The sequence below is a fragment of the Anas platyrhynchos genome, chromosome 3 (genome assembly GCF_047663525.1).
Source record: "Anas platyrhynchos isolate ZD024472 breed Pekin duck chromosome 3, IASCAAS_PekinDuck_T2T, whole genome shotgun sequence".
In the NCBI taxonomy this organism is placed as follows: Eukaryota; Metazoa; Chordata; class Aves; order Anseriformes; family Anatidae; genus Anas; species Anas platyrhynchos.
In genome coordinates, this window is record NC_092589.1 from 104,619,786 (window position 1) to 104,633,664 (window position 13,879).

The 13,879-nt window shown below is 41.6% G+C and overlaps 1 protein-coding gene across 7 annotated transcripts in view; it reads right to left on the reverse strand.

Moving 5' to 3' along the window:
- The window catches only part of KIDINS220 (kinase D interacting substrate 220), a 72,228-nt gene extending 58,913 nt beyond the window's left edge, over window positions 1–13,315 (reverse strand). For 4 of the 7 annotated variants that reach the window (XM_038176170.2, XM_038176169.2, XM_038176168.2 and 1 more), the window contains exons 1-4: window positions 12,419–12,557; window positions 5,789–5,936; window positions 1,841–1,939; window positions 290–388 (exon numbers count right to left, since the gene is read on the reverse strand). In XM_038176170.2, the coding sequence (XP_038032098.2) occupies window positions 290–388; window positions 1,841–1,939; window positions 5,789–5,896 (306 nt within the window). In that variant the 5' untranslated portion in view covers window positions 5,897–5,936; window positions 12,419–12,557. Of the gene's footprint in view, window positions 1–289; window positions 389–1,840; window positions 1,940–5,788; window positions 5,937–9,017; window positions 9,082–12,418; window positions 12,558–13,196 lie in introns of those variants that run through there. The other 3 variants (XM_027455205.3, XM_072036421.1, XM_038176167.2) reach the window with 3 other exon arrangements.
- Between the last annotated feature and the right edge of the window lie 564 nt (window positions 13,316–13,879).

A 13,879-nucleotide genomic window follows, 5' to 3' on the forward strand; every position in this document is an offset into this window, starting at 1 on the left:
ACAAAAAGACACGCACACAAGAAAACAACCACTATTCTTCAGTTCAGCTTCCTCCCAAAGCAAATTAAGAGAGGAGAAAACAGACTTCAACACTGAAGCAACTATTTCACAACTGTGAAAACAGTATTTAACGATGTATTTTCCCATTTCAATGGTACTGAATAGTCAACTGGAGAATAGCATTAAAAAAAAGTGATCTGTTTTTACAGAACTGAAAGTTGCTAACTCACTGAATTGTTCTCCTCACTAAAAATACAGAGACTTATTTTTACACTAAGACAACACATACCAGATCCCGATGCTCCAAATTGACATTATAATTGAGTAGTTCTGCTACAATAGCTGCATGTCCTTCTTTAGCTGCTGAAATAAGAGCTGTCCAGTTATCCTAAAAAATGAAGAGATTTAAGTGACATTCAATATTTCAGTACATCACATTGTTTTTCAAGTGTAAACTTGCACAATAGGAAATCCATGACTTTTCAAGTATAATCCTTTAAAAATAAATTAATAAATAAAGCTCATAGGCAACCTGACAGTTTACACCTGAAAATACAGACCAGCAGCCACTGCAAAATATCTCTTCTCCTCCACAGTAACCACCACTCTCTGATCATCAGTTAATTTTTTATTTTTTTTTTTTAACAGAGGAAGCAACACCTACAAATAATTAGATTATAATATCAAGACATTCAGAACAGCTGAGTGGGACTAGACAGTGACTAAGACCAGAAAATGGAGGTGGTCTGTCTCCACATACAATAGGTGACAGCACTGAAGGGGCTAAGACACAGAGGAGCTTGGGTCAGAGCCCTTCTTCTTGAACCTATCATCATTTCAGGAGGATCAGACTTATTTCCATTGCTACAGGTCCAGAAGCCTGGGATAAATTTGTTCTTGCATTTTTGCACTCACCTTCCATACACTGCTCAAACCATGTGCAGTTGTGGACTGCTTTTTTCATGAGCTGTGTGTATATAAATGCAGCAACAGTTTATATGGTAATTGCTCTTTCTAATCTGGAACATTTACAGAAGATGAGAAAGTGTCCAAAAAATGCTTGGCACTCACTGTCACTTCTTTGTTTTTAAATGACAGGTTTATACCAGATCTTTCCTGGATATCTACGCTGCTGCAATTAAACTACATGCAGGAGAAATAAATTACCTGGTTTCAAAACAAACAACATTCTTTGTCTGTTTATCGCTCTTCATGGAAACGTATACACCTTTCAAAACTGTTCAACACTTCTGTCCTCTTCACCCTTTCTGGACAACTTTCACCTATAGTCATCCTCTTTGAGGGCAGAAACATGATTCATAAATTTGACACCCTTCTCTAGTTGTCTCTGTTCTCGTTTTCACCTGAAATAATCCTTTAACCCACATTCTCCCTCAATATTTACTGAGGAACACCAAAACCAAACAAAAACAACCCCAAAATACCACATTACCACTGCCAGGAGCAAAATCATTTGGGCCTCCTTGTTGATGCAGTTTTTCTCTATTCCACCTATCCTTTTATCTCAAGGATTGCTCATACCATCACAACTCCTTCCTAGTAATAATTTCCCACAAAAAAAATAGCAGCAGCATTCAGCAGAGACTCTCCGATATTGCAAGAATCTTAGACATTCCTTTTCATTACAAGAAATCTAATCTGAGGAAGACAGAAACAGGTGATTCTGGATTACTGGATTAAATTTCTCTTATATGTCATCATCTTCCAACATTTCCTCTTCCCTATCCCCTCAATGCCCATCTAAACACCCTTACTTTCCTTGACTTGAAATTTATTCTTCCTCTGATGTTAGGTACTTCAACAAAGTGCTAATACGTACCGCATCTTCCAAGTTGCAGTTAGCCCCCTTCTTGAGAAGCTCCTGGACAATTTCTAAATTGCCTTGCTCAGCAGCCAACATGAGGGGAGTCTGGCCATTCTGAAATTGAAGTGTCAGGCAAAAGGAGTTCATTAGGAAATTATGCAAGTTGTGCACATACTCTCAAAATAAATTAACAAAAACTATAGAGGAACGTTAAGTTCAGTTTCCAGGTTTTAATTGTCAATGAGAAGTGGTGAAAAGGATTGTTTTTACAAACTAAATAGTAAACTTGCAATTAAAATCATCCTGTCCCATAACAGATCAAAAACCACCCACACGTTTCAGACTTTAAAACTGGCTATCAAAAAAATATCAGGGTTAAAAATATTTTCAGTGTCTCTAACACTACCCGTTACATTTTGATATCTTGAAGTAATTCAAACCCATTATTTAAAAACAAACAAGCAAGTAAGACCAGCATAGGAATCAGAATGGCCATTAAAAACATCCACACTGATTCAGAGTAACAATGAGATTTCTTGCTGAAGTCTAGGAAAAAATAGTCAAATTACATATCAAAAAGATATTTTTTGGTAGTATACCAAATACAAAAACCATTCAATGCTTGTACAACACAGGTTCTTCACAAGCAGCCTCATCTCAGGGAAGATGAAAGATACAAAAGCTGGTTTACCGGCCTTGAAGGTTCTTTCAAAAGCCAGTTATAATCCATCACCCTCCATCATCCTATTCTGCATCAGAGAACTTCTCTTCAGAGTTATCCACAAACAGAAAACCTTCAGATACAATTGTTCTGCATGATGAAAGCTACACTTTACTGAATTCTACACTAAAACTGTTAATCTTAACACGTTCAATAAATGGATAGTTTTTGCTGACCTCCCCTTTGTCTTTTGTCTATACCATATAAAAAAAACTCCACGTTATCTAGTCTACTAAAAGCATTTGATAAATAATGCAAATGCTATGCTTTGGGAGTTATTTATCAGCAGCTTCCCTGAAAAGAATAAAAAACATCAAAGCAGAACCAGAACAAAGTTCACTAAACTGCATTGGAAGAATTAAAAAAGCATTCTGGGCCATCAGCTATTTTTAATTGGTTTTCACAGAATCTTCCCCATGACACGGCTAACCATCAGCATTATTCACAAGATAACCTAGTGGCCAGCAATGAAATTGTTTAAAGGGAAAAAGTAAACTTTTATAGAAGTTTATGTTGCTATATACATTCAGAAGGATAACTTAGGTTCCAAAACCTATTTAGTATTAACAGGCAGTGGTATTTAAGTCTGGTTATCAAAAAAATAAAGTGTAAATGCTCAAAAAAAAAAATCAGATTAGCTTCCAGTCAGTGTTGAAGGCTCAGAAAGCACTTCAGTATCAAGACTAAAAGAGTAGAAGAAAAGGCACCTTAAAGAAAACTGCAGACTGCCAGGATTAAAGTGCGTCACACAGGACAAGCATCTACCATCAGCTGTTAAGTAACCAAGGTATCTGGTTCAGGACACGAAAAGCACACAGGAAAAGGGAGACTGAGACTTGCTGTGCTTAACTGAAATGGCTGACACCAATCCAACAAAACCGTGCACAAAGTGACTGGAACATCCCAGTTCTTCTTGAAAATACAGGCAAGACACTAAAGGCTGGTGACCACGTGGGTAATCCCACCATCAACCCAGTCATTGCAGCCTGGGAGGTCCTGGCACTTAGCAAGCCTTGGCTCACCAGCTATCTCTTTAGACGTGTTCCCCTGAGGCTGGCATTCCTGCTTTGCTATTTTGTTTGTATCCAAGAAAAAGTGGTCTTGGCAAGTCTAAAACTAAAAAAAAAGAATTGCACTTAAACGCAATTGAATTCCAATTAAGAGCTACCCTTTACAGAAAAGCCCTATTATCGATACATACAAGGAGTGTCCCCTGAAAAAACACGTATCGTGGAAGTGATGTCTGTAAAAAAAGAAAAAAAGGCATTTACTGAAACCCAGGAGTGTATTTAGTGCCATCACTAGGGGAAGAAATTAGAAGAGAAGATAAAGGCAGTGGCACTGTTGATAAAGCCAACACAGACTAACTATCTGGTCTGATTTCGGCCATGCTGCTGGCAAAAATTACCATCAGAGGGAAGAGGTCATTTTCCTTCTCAGTTATACATAAACCTCGCCACCTGGCACACTGTGTATACTCTGAAATTTTAGAGTTTTCCCATCTCAAATACTTCAGCACATGCACACACACAGCATGAACGAACAAGCTGACAATGAATGAGAACTGTCTTGAATGAAATCAGAGCTAGTAACTATATAAAGGCTGAATTCTATATGGTGTTTTCACATTTATAGGGTAGTTTGGTTTTGACTAATACATCCCATTTGAAAATTTCCACCCCAAAAATATTCTTTCCATCTTACGCATGTTTAAAAAAAGGGATTGGAAAGCCAGCCTTCCATACACTACAAGGCAAGGAAAAAACTGCCTGGAATGCCAGACTATGGCTATCTGGCTGAGACTGTTTCACGTGGGGCTAACATCACAGCATCTTCATCAAGCCAGGAAACAGGACATGCCCTCAGCAAGCTCACAGACAGCCCCATGAACTACCCTATATAGTCCATACTCCAGCGGGCCAGAATGCCATTCCCAATAAGCTGGAAACACAGGCTGTCAGCCCTCCTGCAGCTCAACAAAAGCAAATGCAGAGATTTGAGAAAGAAGAAAAGAAAAAAGAAGCAACAGTCACAAGATGCAGCAAAGGATACCCTAATAACACACATGGAAAACATTATTAAACAAAGACTGGTTAACCAAGCACTGCAGCATTGTCCTGAGGGGCTGCAGGATCTCCACCCTTGAAGATTTCCAAATTCTGCTTTGCTAAATCCCTGAGCACCATGATCTAACCATGCAGTTAGCCCTACAATTAGGAGGCTGAATCCAATGACCTCCAGAGGTCCCTTCTACCCCAGGTTTTTCTACGAATCTTTGATTCTCTGAAGATGCTACCTAAGTCAGAAGGGTTCCAGTACCACAAAACCATTTAGGAAATCAGAACTGAAATAAACATTGATGATACAAGTTGTTTATCTAAACAAAAGTGAAGTCCCAAGGCTAACAAAATAGAAAATCTACTACAGAAGATGAAAACATGTTAGTTGTATCATCCAAACTTATTTTTAAAACTCACACAAAAGACATAATAGCACAACAAGATAACCTGAACTGTAATCATCACACAAAACAATGGAAACAGTCACTGGCAACAAACATTTATGTGAACCAAACCTCCTAAAAAACTCCTTGGAAGCCTTAATGGAGTATAATGAAATTAAGTTGTTAATGGTGATACACTCAAATAAGACTAAATGACATGGCAAAGCAACAACTAACAGTTATCACACCATCCCAGGATTCAAAATAATCCACATTTCAACTTCTTACTGTCTATCAGAGCTTCCTGGGTAATCCAGGTAGTCATTTCATCCTCCTGCTTACACCTAGACTTCCCTTCTAAACTGGTATCTTTTCATCCAGATGGGCATCTGCTCAGATTACATTCGAAAATATGCTCCTATTTGGATTGTATAACAAAGGTTTTCTTGCCTGGAAACCAGGATTTAGGGGTAGAATTGTTATTATCCCAGGTTTGATCCAAGATGGACAGGGGGAAAAAAAAGCACACACAACTGGATCTGTGAACTAAGAAGCAATTCTCAAAGAAAGGGTGGATCCCTACCTTCCAGCTCAGAAGAACACTCAAAAAAACAATTAGAATGAAGGATATGAGAGTGCTTGCACTGAATATTGTGTGCTCAGTCTGTGCAAAGGTAAGCAAACAGCAGAAAATAAAACTGAGATGCGTATATTAAATGACTAGTGCAATCTCTCTGATTATTCTTTCCACAACTAAAAAGCAAAAATATGAAACTGACCTCCACAAAAGCCATCTTACCTCATTTCTCTCATCTACATCCCTGCACTTCTCGAGCAGGGCTTTCAGAGCAGGAACATTTCCTTCTTCTACGTAGGTCAACAGACTCTGACTCATCAGGCTTGCCATCTTCGCACAGTATTTGAGACACTTCTATAACAAAGCTTACCTGTATTCCAGAAAAGAAGAAAAAAAACATAAGTAAAGCATCAAGCCCCTATGAGAGTTAATTTTAATATTAGAAACAATAAATTTTACGTGCCAATATGCCAGCAGCTGGGTGCAAATCCCCACCGTTCTCCCCAACAAAACACTGGACATTAAACCTAGACTACATTTCAAGTGAATTGTGTTATTAGTTAGGAAAAGTATTTTATTTTAAAGCTATTTTGAGTGGATTGCACAGTAGCCTTTCATTTGTGTATTTTGTTCTGCACGTACAATTTTAGGGGAATACCTGCATGCCCCAGAGATGTGTACAAGGTGTTTACACTAGTTGTTTACAACACAACCCTTATCCTTCAAGTAGATAAGCAGAGCATCGAGACCATTCAACACGCTGAAACGCTGTGCAAATATCTAAATTACAGCCATGGAGAACTTTGAGGAACACCATTTATTACACGAGTTATCATCTCCTTTATCCAGCCATGCCTGCATGTGATGGCACGTTGTTAGCTTACTGCTCAAACTCAGCGTGGCTTCTGTTGACTGCTTGAATGCTTCTTTTGACCTTTAATAGGTAAGACACGGGAGATTGCTCTTGGTTGAGACAGAACAAGACTTCTTATGAAGCTGTGAGCTAGGAAGTTGGAAGAACCAGCAGCATCACTGCACCACGTGGACACCCAGAGCTCCAGAAGCTGATTTTATTCATTTTGTATCTCAGTTAAGTTTCCCTGGGTACAGAACACATTTTTTGGCTAAACCCAGGACTCCATGGACCCCCCACCTTTCTCCTCACCCACAGATGACATGTTTTCACTCTGTGGCTTTTTCTTGCATAATAGCGCTGTAAGAATAGAATTAAAACTGAAGGGTGGTGTTAGCTGAAGCCTACTGGTTAAGCTATTCTCCACCAGGCAGAAGCCAAAACCCCGTGGCTTTCCCAGGCAAATTCTCTACCTTCTATTTTCACATAAAAAAAAAATCAGACAAGAAGCAGCTAGCAGGAATTTCCCTAAGTTTAGAGCAGAGAAGTTGGTATAAATCTCTAACTCTGAATTCAGTAATTCACTCCAGCTTAAATTGCTTAGACTGTAACCCTACTACGCCATCCCTCCTCCTGCAGCAGTGGAGTTATAATAGACAAACACACACCGCTGTCGGGACATATTAGACACAACCTGAGCTCACCCGCAGCCGCCAGAGGACTTTGACACAGAAATGCCTGGCTCAGAAAAATGTCAGCAAAGCTGCCAACGGGCTCAGTTAAAATGACAGCAGCTCTGGGTGCGTGCAGAAGGACTGGAGGGATACACAAAGGTTCAGTGCCAGAGGAAGCGCTGAACTGCCTGAATTGTAGGGATGTAAGCAGGGAGCATCAGAGGGAGGAGACAGGGAAAGGAGAGCCTGTGAATCACACCGTTAAACTTGGGTTTATAACCCAGGCTGCAATTAAAAAAAAAAAAAAAAAAAGCACAACCAAATTGTATGGTTCAGACAGTATTTTAAACCTAAACCTAAAATCTGTTCCAAAGAAGTCCAGATCTGGCACACAAAGCCCAGCAACAATTTTAAGAGGCCCTGCACAAACAGCCTAAGAGGGGTAAACTAAAAACCCACTATGCCCTGTTATCAAACAGTTCAGTACCAGCACACAAAGGGGGATAAACAGTAAACAGTGGCATCATGTAATTGCTTTGGGTTTGTTTTTTTTGTGTGCTTGTTTTGGTAGGAGGAGCAAGTGCTAACAGAGGCTGCTAACTTAAAGAGAAACAAAACAAAAAACACAACAAACCACAACAGAAGTGCCTGGCTGAAAAGAACTGGAGCGATCGGAGTGATTCAGTGCCCACACATGGGCACTGACTGTCATTTTAGATACCAAAATAGCAGAAAAGTCAGCATCTTGCCTGGCACCCGGCTGCCATTCCAGAGGAGCGTGCCTCCTCGTGACCTGCTGCACGCCTCCAGCCCTGCCCAGATGTCCCAGAGTTTCTTGCGTGTCCAAAACTACACTTGATGTTCACATTGGGGCACCTGGATGTCTTCCATCTTTGTCTTTTCATTTTTTAAAACATATTCTGATGGAAAATCACAAAGTGCAACTTGCCACTAGCTGCAGGGCTGGCACAGACACTTGCCAATTTCCCTGTGCAGCATCCCAGTTTCCCTCCCGTAGCCGTGCCTTGGCTCTCATGCTACCTTCCCCACCAAATAGTAAACGAAAAATATGCTTAAAAACATCAGCAAAACATGATTACAATCTCTCACCAAATATCTTTTACCATACAGTTGCCATCAGATGTTTTCACACCAGCTTAAGATTTATTAGCAAAGGAAAAGGGCATTCAGCAGCCCTTCCTCCTCAAAGCCAAGTCCTCTCCTTTATGTTCCTTACTGCCAGGTTTCAAAGAGCCAAAGGCACCGTAGATAAGCACATGGCTCCAGAAATCATTGCTTGATTTCTTGGTTATCAAAACTGCACAGCTTCTGCCCTAATTTAGGTCTGAATCCTTAGGTGCAACTTTTCAGCCTTTGACTGACAGCAAGGCACCTCAGCTCATCCAGAGCTGCATTTGCAAACGCCCTGTTAATGTGATTTTTAAATAGTCAAAGTCTTTTTGGGGTGACCCAGCTCCAAGGATGATACTGATAGTCTTCATCACTTACGTTTCACTGTCACAATAATCACTGTTGTTAATAATGGTCTACTTTCTAAAGACAAGAACAGAAAAAAAAAAAAAAGAAAAAAAAAAGAAAAATTAAAACCCTGAGTTCCACATCCTCATGTTTTCACTTGACACTTTTCATGCAAGCTTTTCAGAGCGTCCAAAAGTTCAAGATCAGCGTAAGGCCTTAGGAAAGGGCTCTTTAGCAAGTCAGCAACATCGACTTCCATTTAAGAAACACAACCTGGCTTCATCAGCTGAATATATGGGTTAGTATTCTCATCCTTAAAGCAAACTAAACAAAAAAACATAAGAAAGCCACAAACACACACACATATAGAAGAGGTTAGCGTTAAGATATTTGGATGTTTCACATTTATTTGTTTTTCTTCAACAATAAACGTGCCTGAACTTACTCTGAAGTTTGTTTGTGGTATTTCACACCAACTCAAGATCAGCTGAGCACAATCACTGTCCACCCTATTATTAAATAAGTTTGTTGTTACTGTTATGAAAATTACGCGCAGTGCTCAAAGTCTGCAGGGGTGCTAGACATTATGATGTGATTTCCTCCCATGCTGAAGGTTTCTTTTAATTTATTGAAAATGCTCTGAATCAAGACTCTGATATGTCCCTAGATAGAAAAGTTAACTTTATTCTGACCCCTCAAATGGAAAAAGCATGCGTGCCTTCCTACCCATTGCAAAATAAAAAACACACTACCACCACCACTCCACACCTCAAAGCACTTCCCTTTACCAAATGAGAACCTGTCAAACTTGGTAATTCTAGTGCAAAAACAATACTGCCTGAGAGCATCCAGTACATACAGTGATAAATTGTTCTATTAAAACTATTTACTTTGTTCTTTTGACGCAGCTAAAGTATTTTCTACAACCCATACCCGTGCTTCCATCAGTTAAAACCAAGAAATCTATTTGGAAGTTGACCCTCTTTCCTATCAGGATTAATTCTGTTTATTTCCCCCCCACCCACGCAGAACCAAACCAGTTCCCAGCTGATGAATCTCCTCTTCATCCTAACTTCTAAGCCCAGAAATTTCAAAAAAAAACATGCTTGGGCAGCAAAGCCTGGTACTTTACACAACTAAGAACACACCAGGAGCAAGGAAAAGACATACTAAACACCCAAATGCTCAGGTGAAGGTAACATTTGCACAAGGATTAACCTGTTTTTGTGCTTCATTGACTGGCTCTCCCATCCTGGGCTGAAGCAGATGTTATCACTGCTTTGGAAAGACTGCAAAAATTTGCTGATTTACTAAACTTTAGTCTCTCTCAACTGCAACGATACTGACGGGAGAGGTCCTGATCATGCCAACCTGTAGATTTTTTACATACTCTCAGTACCTTGTATCAGCTTCTACCTACAAAGAAAAGATTATTACTACACACTAAACTTTTGAAATACCACAGTCTTTTCCATAGCTCTCTCCCATAATTTTTGGTTATTTTGTGAGCTTTCACCACCAAATTCAAACATTAACATTACCGAGGAGACTCTTTGTTTACAATAGGATCATAGTGACTTACATAAAATGCACGCTTTATGGGAAAAAGATTGTCACCTTCTTTTTAAGATGTCTCCTTTTGTTCCAGATATTAAAGCTACCTTCCCAACATGCAGTACTGTGACAGATCTTTCAGGTAAATGTAAAAGAAATAATTAGTGCTGCTGAAATCTTGGCGTGCAGACATCAGACTTGGAATTATGGGGAATCTCACCCTGGAGAGCTGGAAATGCCGTTCTGCCAAATTAGAATTTAAAGTAGAATGGAATACAAAAGAATTGTATGTATAAAAATCATTATGAATTTGAAAAATTAATGAGAATTTGTATTTTGCAGTGGCAAAGAACTATGTAAGACAAGAACTGGAACATGGTCTGTACTCACCCTGCAGGGAACCTTGCTGATATGAGCACTGCCTAGCTTTAACCTCACCTCCAATACCTAATGTATGTATTTCATAAACATTAGAAGAGGTAACAAGTCAGGTATCACATGAAATGGTAAGTATTTTTAATTGCTCCTTCTGAAGGAACTAAGACAAGCGTGATTTTGCTGAAATACCAAATTTTCAAAAACAGATTAAACGAGTTTTGAAAACTCGCTTCTGGTACACAGAGGAAGAAAGAAACAACAAATCTTAAGTTTGCGTAAGTAATGTACACCTACCCCACTTCTCCTCTGCCTGAAGTTCCAGTCTGACTAATGACCTCGTGATGATTTTCAGCTTTTCCTTGTTATCCGGGAACATTTACCCTACCTCTCTCAGCTACGCTCACGTTAGCCAAACAAGGAATGTTTTAATACATTACCACACTTTTTGTTGCTTTGTTGTCGAAGAACAAAACGTAAAGTTAGAAAACATTGAGAGCCAAAAAGAGAACTAAAGACAGGGATGTGATTATTCTGAAACCTGTAACAAACAGAACCAAGTGAAGTTTGCACAAAAGGAGGCCCCTATGGCTCTAATCATTATTATAGTAAAGAGTAAAAGATGGGGGAAACTGGAAATAAGCAACACATTAAATCCGATCTCTTCCATCTTATGCACTCAAGGCAACTGTCAATTCCAAATATTGCAGTGACAGGATTTATTATTATTATTTTTGAGAGAAACAAGACTAGGGATTACATCCAAAAGACCAGAAAGATGCCAGGGTGTAGGAGAATCAGAGAATCACTGGGTGTATTAGGACAAAAAGAGATCACTGTCACCAGACAGCAACTATGAGACACGTCTATGGTCTATCCTAATTAAAATGTCAGCTAAAAGAGGTTTCGTGCAGTATCTGACAGTGGTGATTTAAATCTCGTCAGAGAAATCACTCTACCTTTAAAACCTAATTTGAATACAGTTAATGAACAAGAAGGTATTGCTAATCCCATCTGAATTTTAGAAAATAACGCAATGGCTGTACAAAATACAGAGTCCTGCTAGACACTGCTTCAGGTTTTAAATCCTTCAAATAAAGAAAGTAAAGAGAAACACACATCAATACTGAGCTTGTCAAAAGGAATTATACCAACCGATATAAACCAAGCTGTCAAAATTCATCCAAAACACACCAAGTGCAGCAAGAAAGCCCAAAACATCATCTCAGTCTGCCTTACAAAACAAGGATATTTCTCCTCAGGAGATGAAGGCTTCCTCAGACCCAGCCTCCTGCAACAAAAACCTAACTTCCACTTGAAGAAATGGAGGTCTGTCTGCTACCAACACTTCAAAAGGAACATGGCCGTGTTCCAGAAGCAGTAAACATGTATGATTTTGATTAGATTCACGTTTCTTCATAAGGGAGTCGTTTTAAATAACCGGTTGCAGAACAAAGAGTAACCATCAAGCAAATAGGTGTGTGTGTGTGTGGGGGGGGGGGGGGGGGGGGTTATTTATGCCTTCAAACCCGACTTAAAACAAAACAAACAAAAAACAATAACAAAAGAAACCCCCACTCCTTGCATCTTTCCATCCCTTTATTACTTGGAGGGGGGGAGGGGGGTAAGGTGTCGGCTGTTAACCCCACAATTTGGGGATCTGCCCACCGCTGCCTCACCCCTCAGCAGCCCCCTGCCCCGCTCACCCCCTCAACAGAGCCCGGTCCCCCCCACAACCCCCCAAGGAGAAAGACGAACGCGAGGCCCGTCCCGATGCCCACCGAGGCCGCTCGGAGTCCCCCGGGGGCTCAGCACCGGGCCGGGGGGCGATGCCTGCACCCCGCGGCTCCCCTTTCCCCAGCTGCTTTCCCCCCGACCTCCTCCTCCTCTCCTCCTCCTTCCCCTGTCCCCGCTCACCCCACAGCCGGCGGGACTCGGCCCCTCGCGGGCGGCTCCCCGGAGCCTGACGGGGAGGCTGTGGCCGCCCGGCGCCTCTCAGTTCCCCCGGGCAGCGGCCGCCGCCGCCATTTTACCTCCCTCTGCCTCCCTGCCCCGCTGCTGCCGGGCGGGCGCGTCATGGGGGCGGGCGCCGCCGCCCCGGGGAGGGCTCCACCGCCCCGCTATGGGCTCCACAGAGCCGGGCAGGGCTCCGCCTGCCCCTGTTTGATATCCCGGAGCTGGCTGGAGCCTCCTCGGGTTGAACAACCCCGCGGGGCCGCCGCCGCCGCTGCTTTAATAAGCGGTTGTGAGCGGGTAATAACGGGGACCCGAAAAAGCCTGCCCGGGAGCCCTCACGGCCGTGAGTCACGGAGCTCCGCGGCGCCCCGGCACGGCCGCGGCGGGCAGGGGAGGTCCTGCCCGGGCCGGTGGCTTCGCCTCGGGGCCCTCCGGGACAAAGGAGCGGCTTGGGGCTCACGGCGAGCCCGGCCAGCACCGGGAGGAACCGCGCCCCGGCGCGCTGCCATCAAATAAATGTTAATAAAATAAAGTGTTTGTCTGCTGGGACTCTTCCTGTCAGCCTCCACAGACCTACGGGTTTTCAAAGCTTCTTAAAATACTACTGTTTTTCAGAGTGTATACCAAATATATATATAAAAATCTCACTTTATGACAAAAGCTATTATAGCTTTTCCACCCGTCAGTAAGTGAGCCGTGTCCTACAAACCGGCTACAAGTCGGTGAGGCAGGGACCTACCTGCACATGCTGGCAGGGAAGGCGTTTTTCTGAGCTTCACCTTCTGCCCTTCTCACTGGTGAAGTCCCAAAGCTGTCCCTTGTGGACTGGCCCAACTCCTGACACCCTCGTGCCGTCTGATCTCATCTGAGGAACTACAAAACACTGCCTTGTGTCCTTCCTCTCATACCCTACCCTCGCATTAGGCACATTTTCCCATCAGTGATTAATTCACACTGACAATGTAACCTGGTCCCATGGAAGGGTTGAAGCTGGAATCTGGTACAATTAGGATTTCACACAGAGCACTCCACTTCTCATAAAATATATATATATATATATATATATATGTATATACATATATATATATATATTTTTTTTTTTTGTGAGGCATACAAATAATCTTTTAATGGTTGTTCCAAAGACTTTGTCACATCACAAATGTAGCCTGAATGACACTTAACAACTTGGAGCAGTATTTTTCCAGTCTGTAAAGAATAGAAATATTTGATGATGCTCTTTAAAAGGGTAATAAATGCTGAAGTTTCTAAGCTGCTGCGGTACAGTGCACAATCTAACCTGATCTTATGCCAAGGAAGTACCTTTTCTCCTTCCTACTATTTATCTTTAACAGGGTTTCACAGAAACACAGAATGGTAGAGGTGTGCAGGGACCTGAGGAGGTCCTGGCCCAGCCCCTGCTCC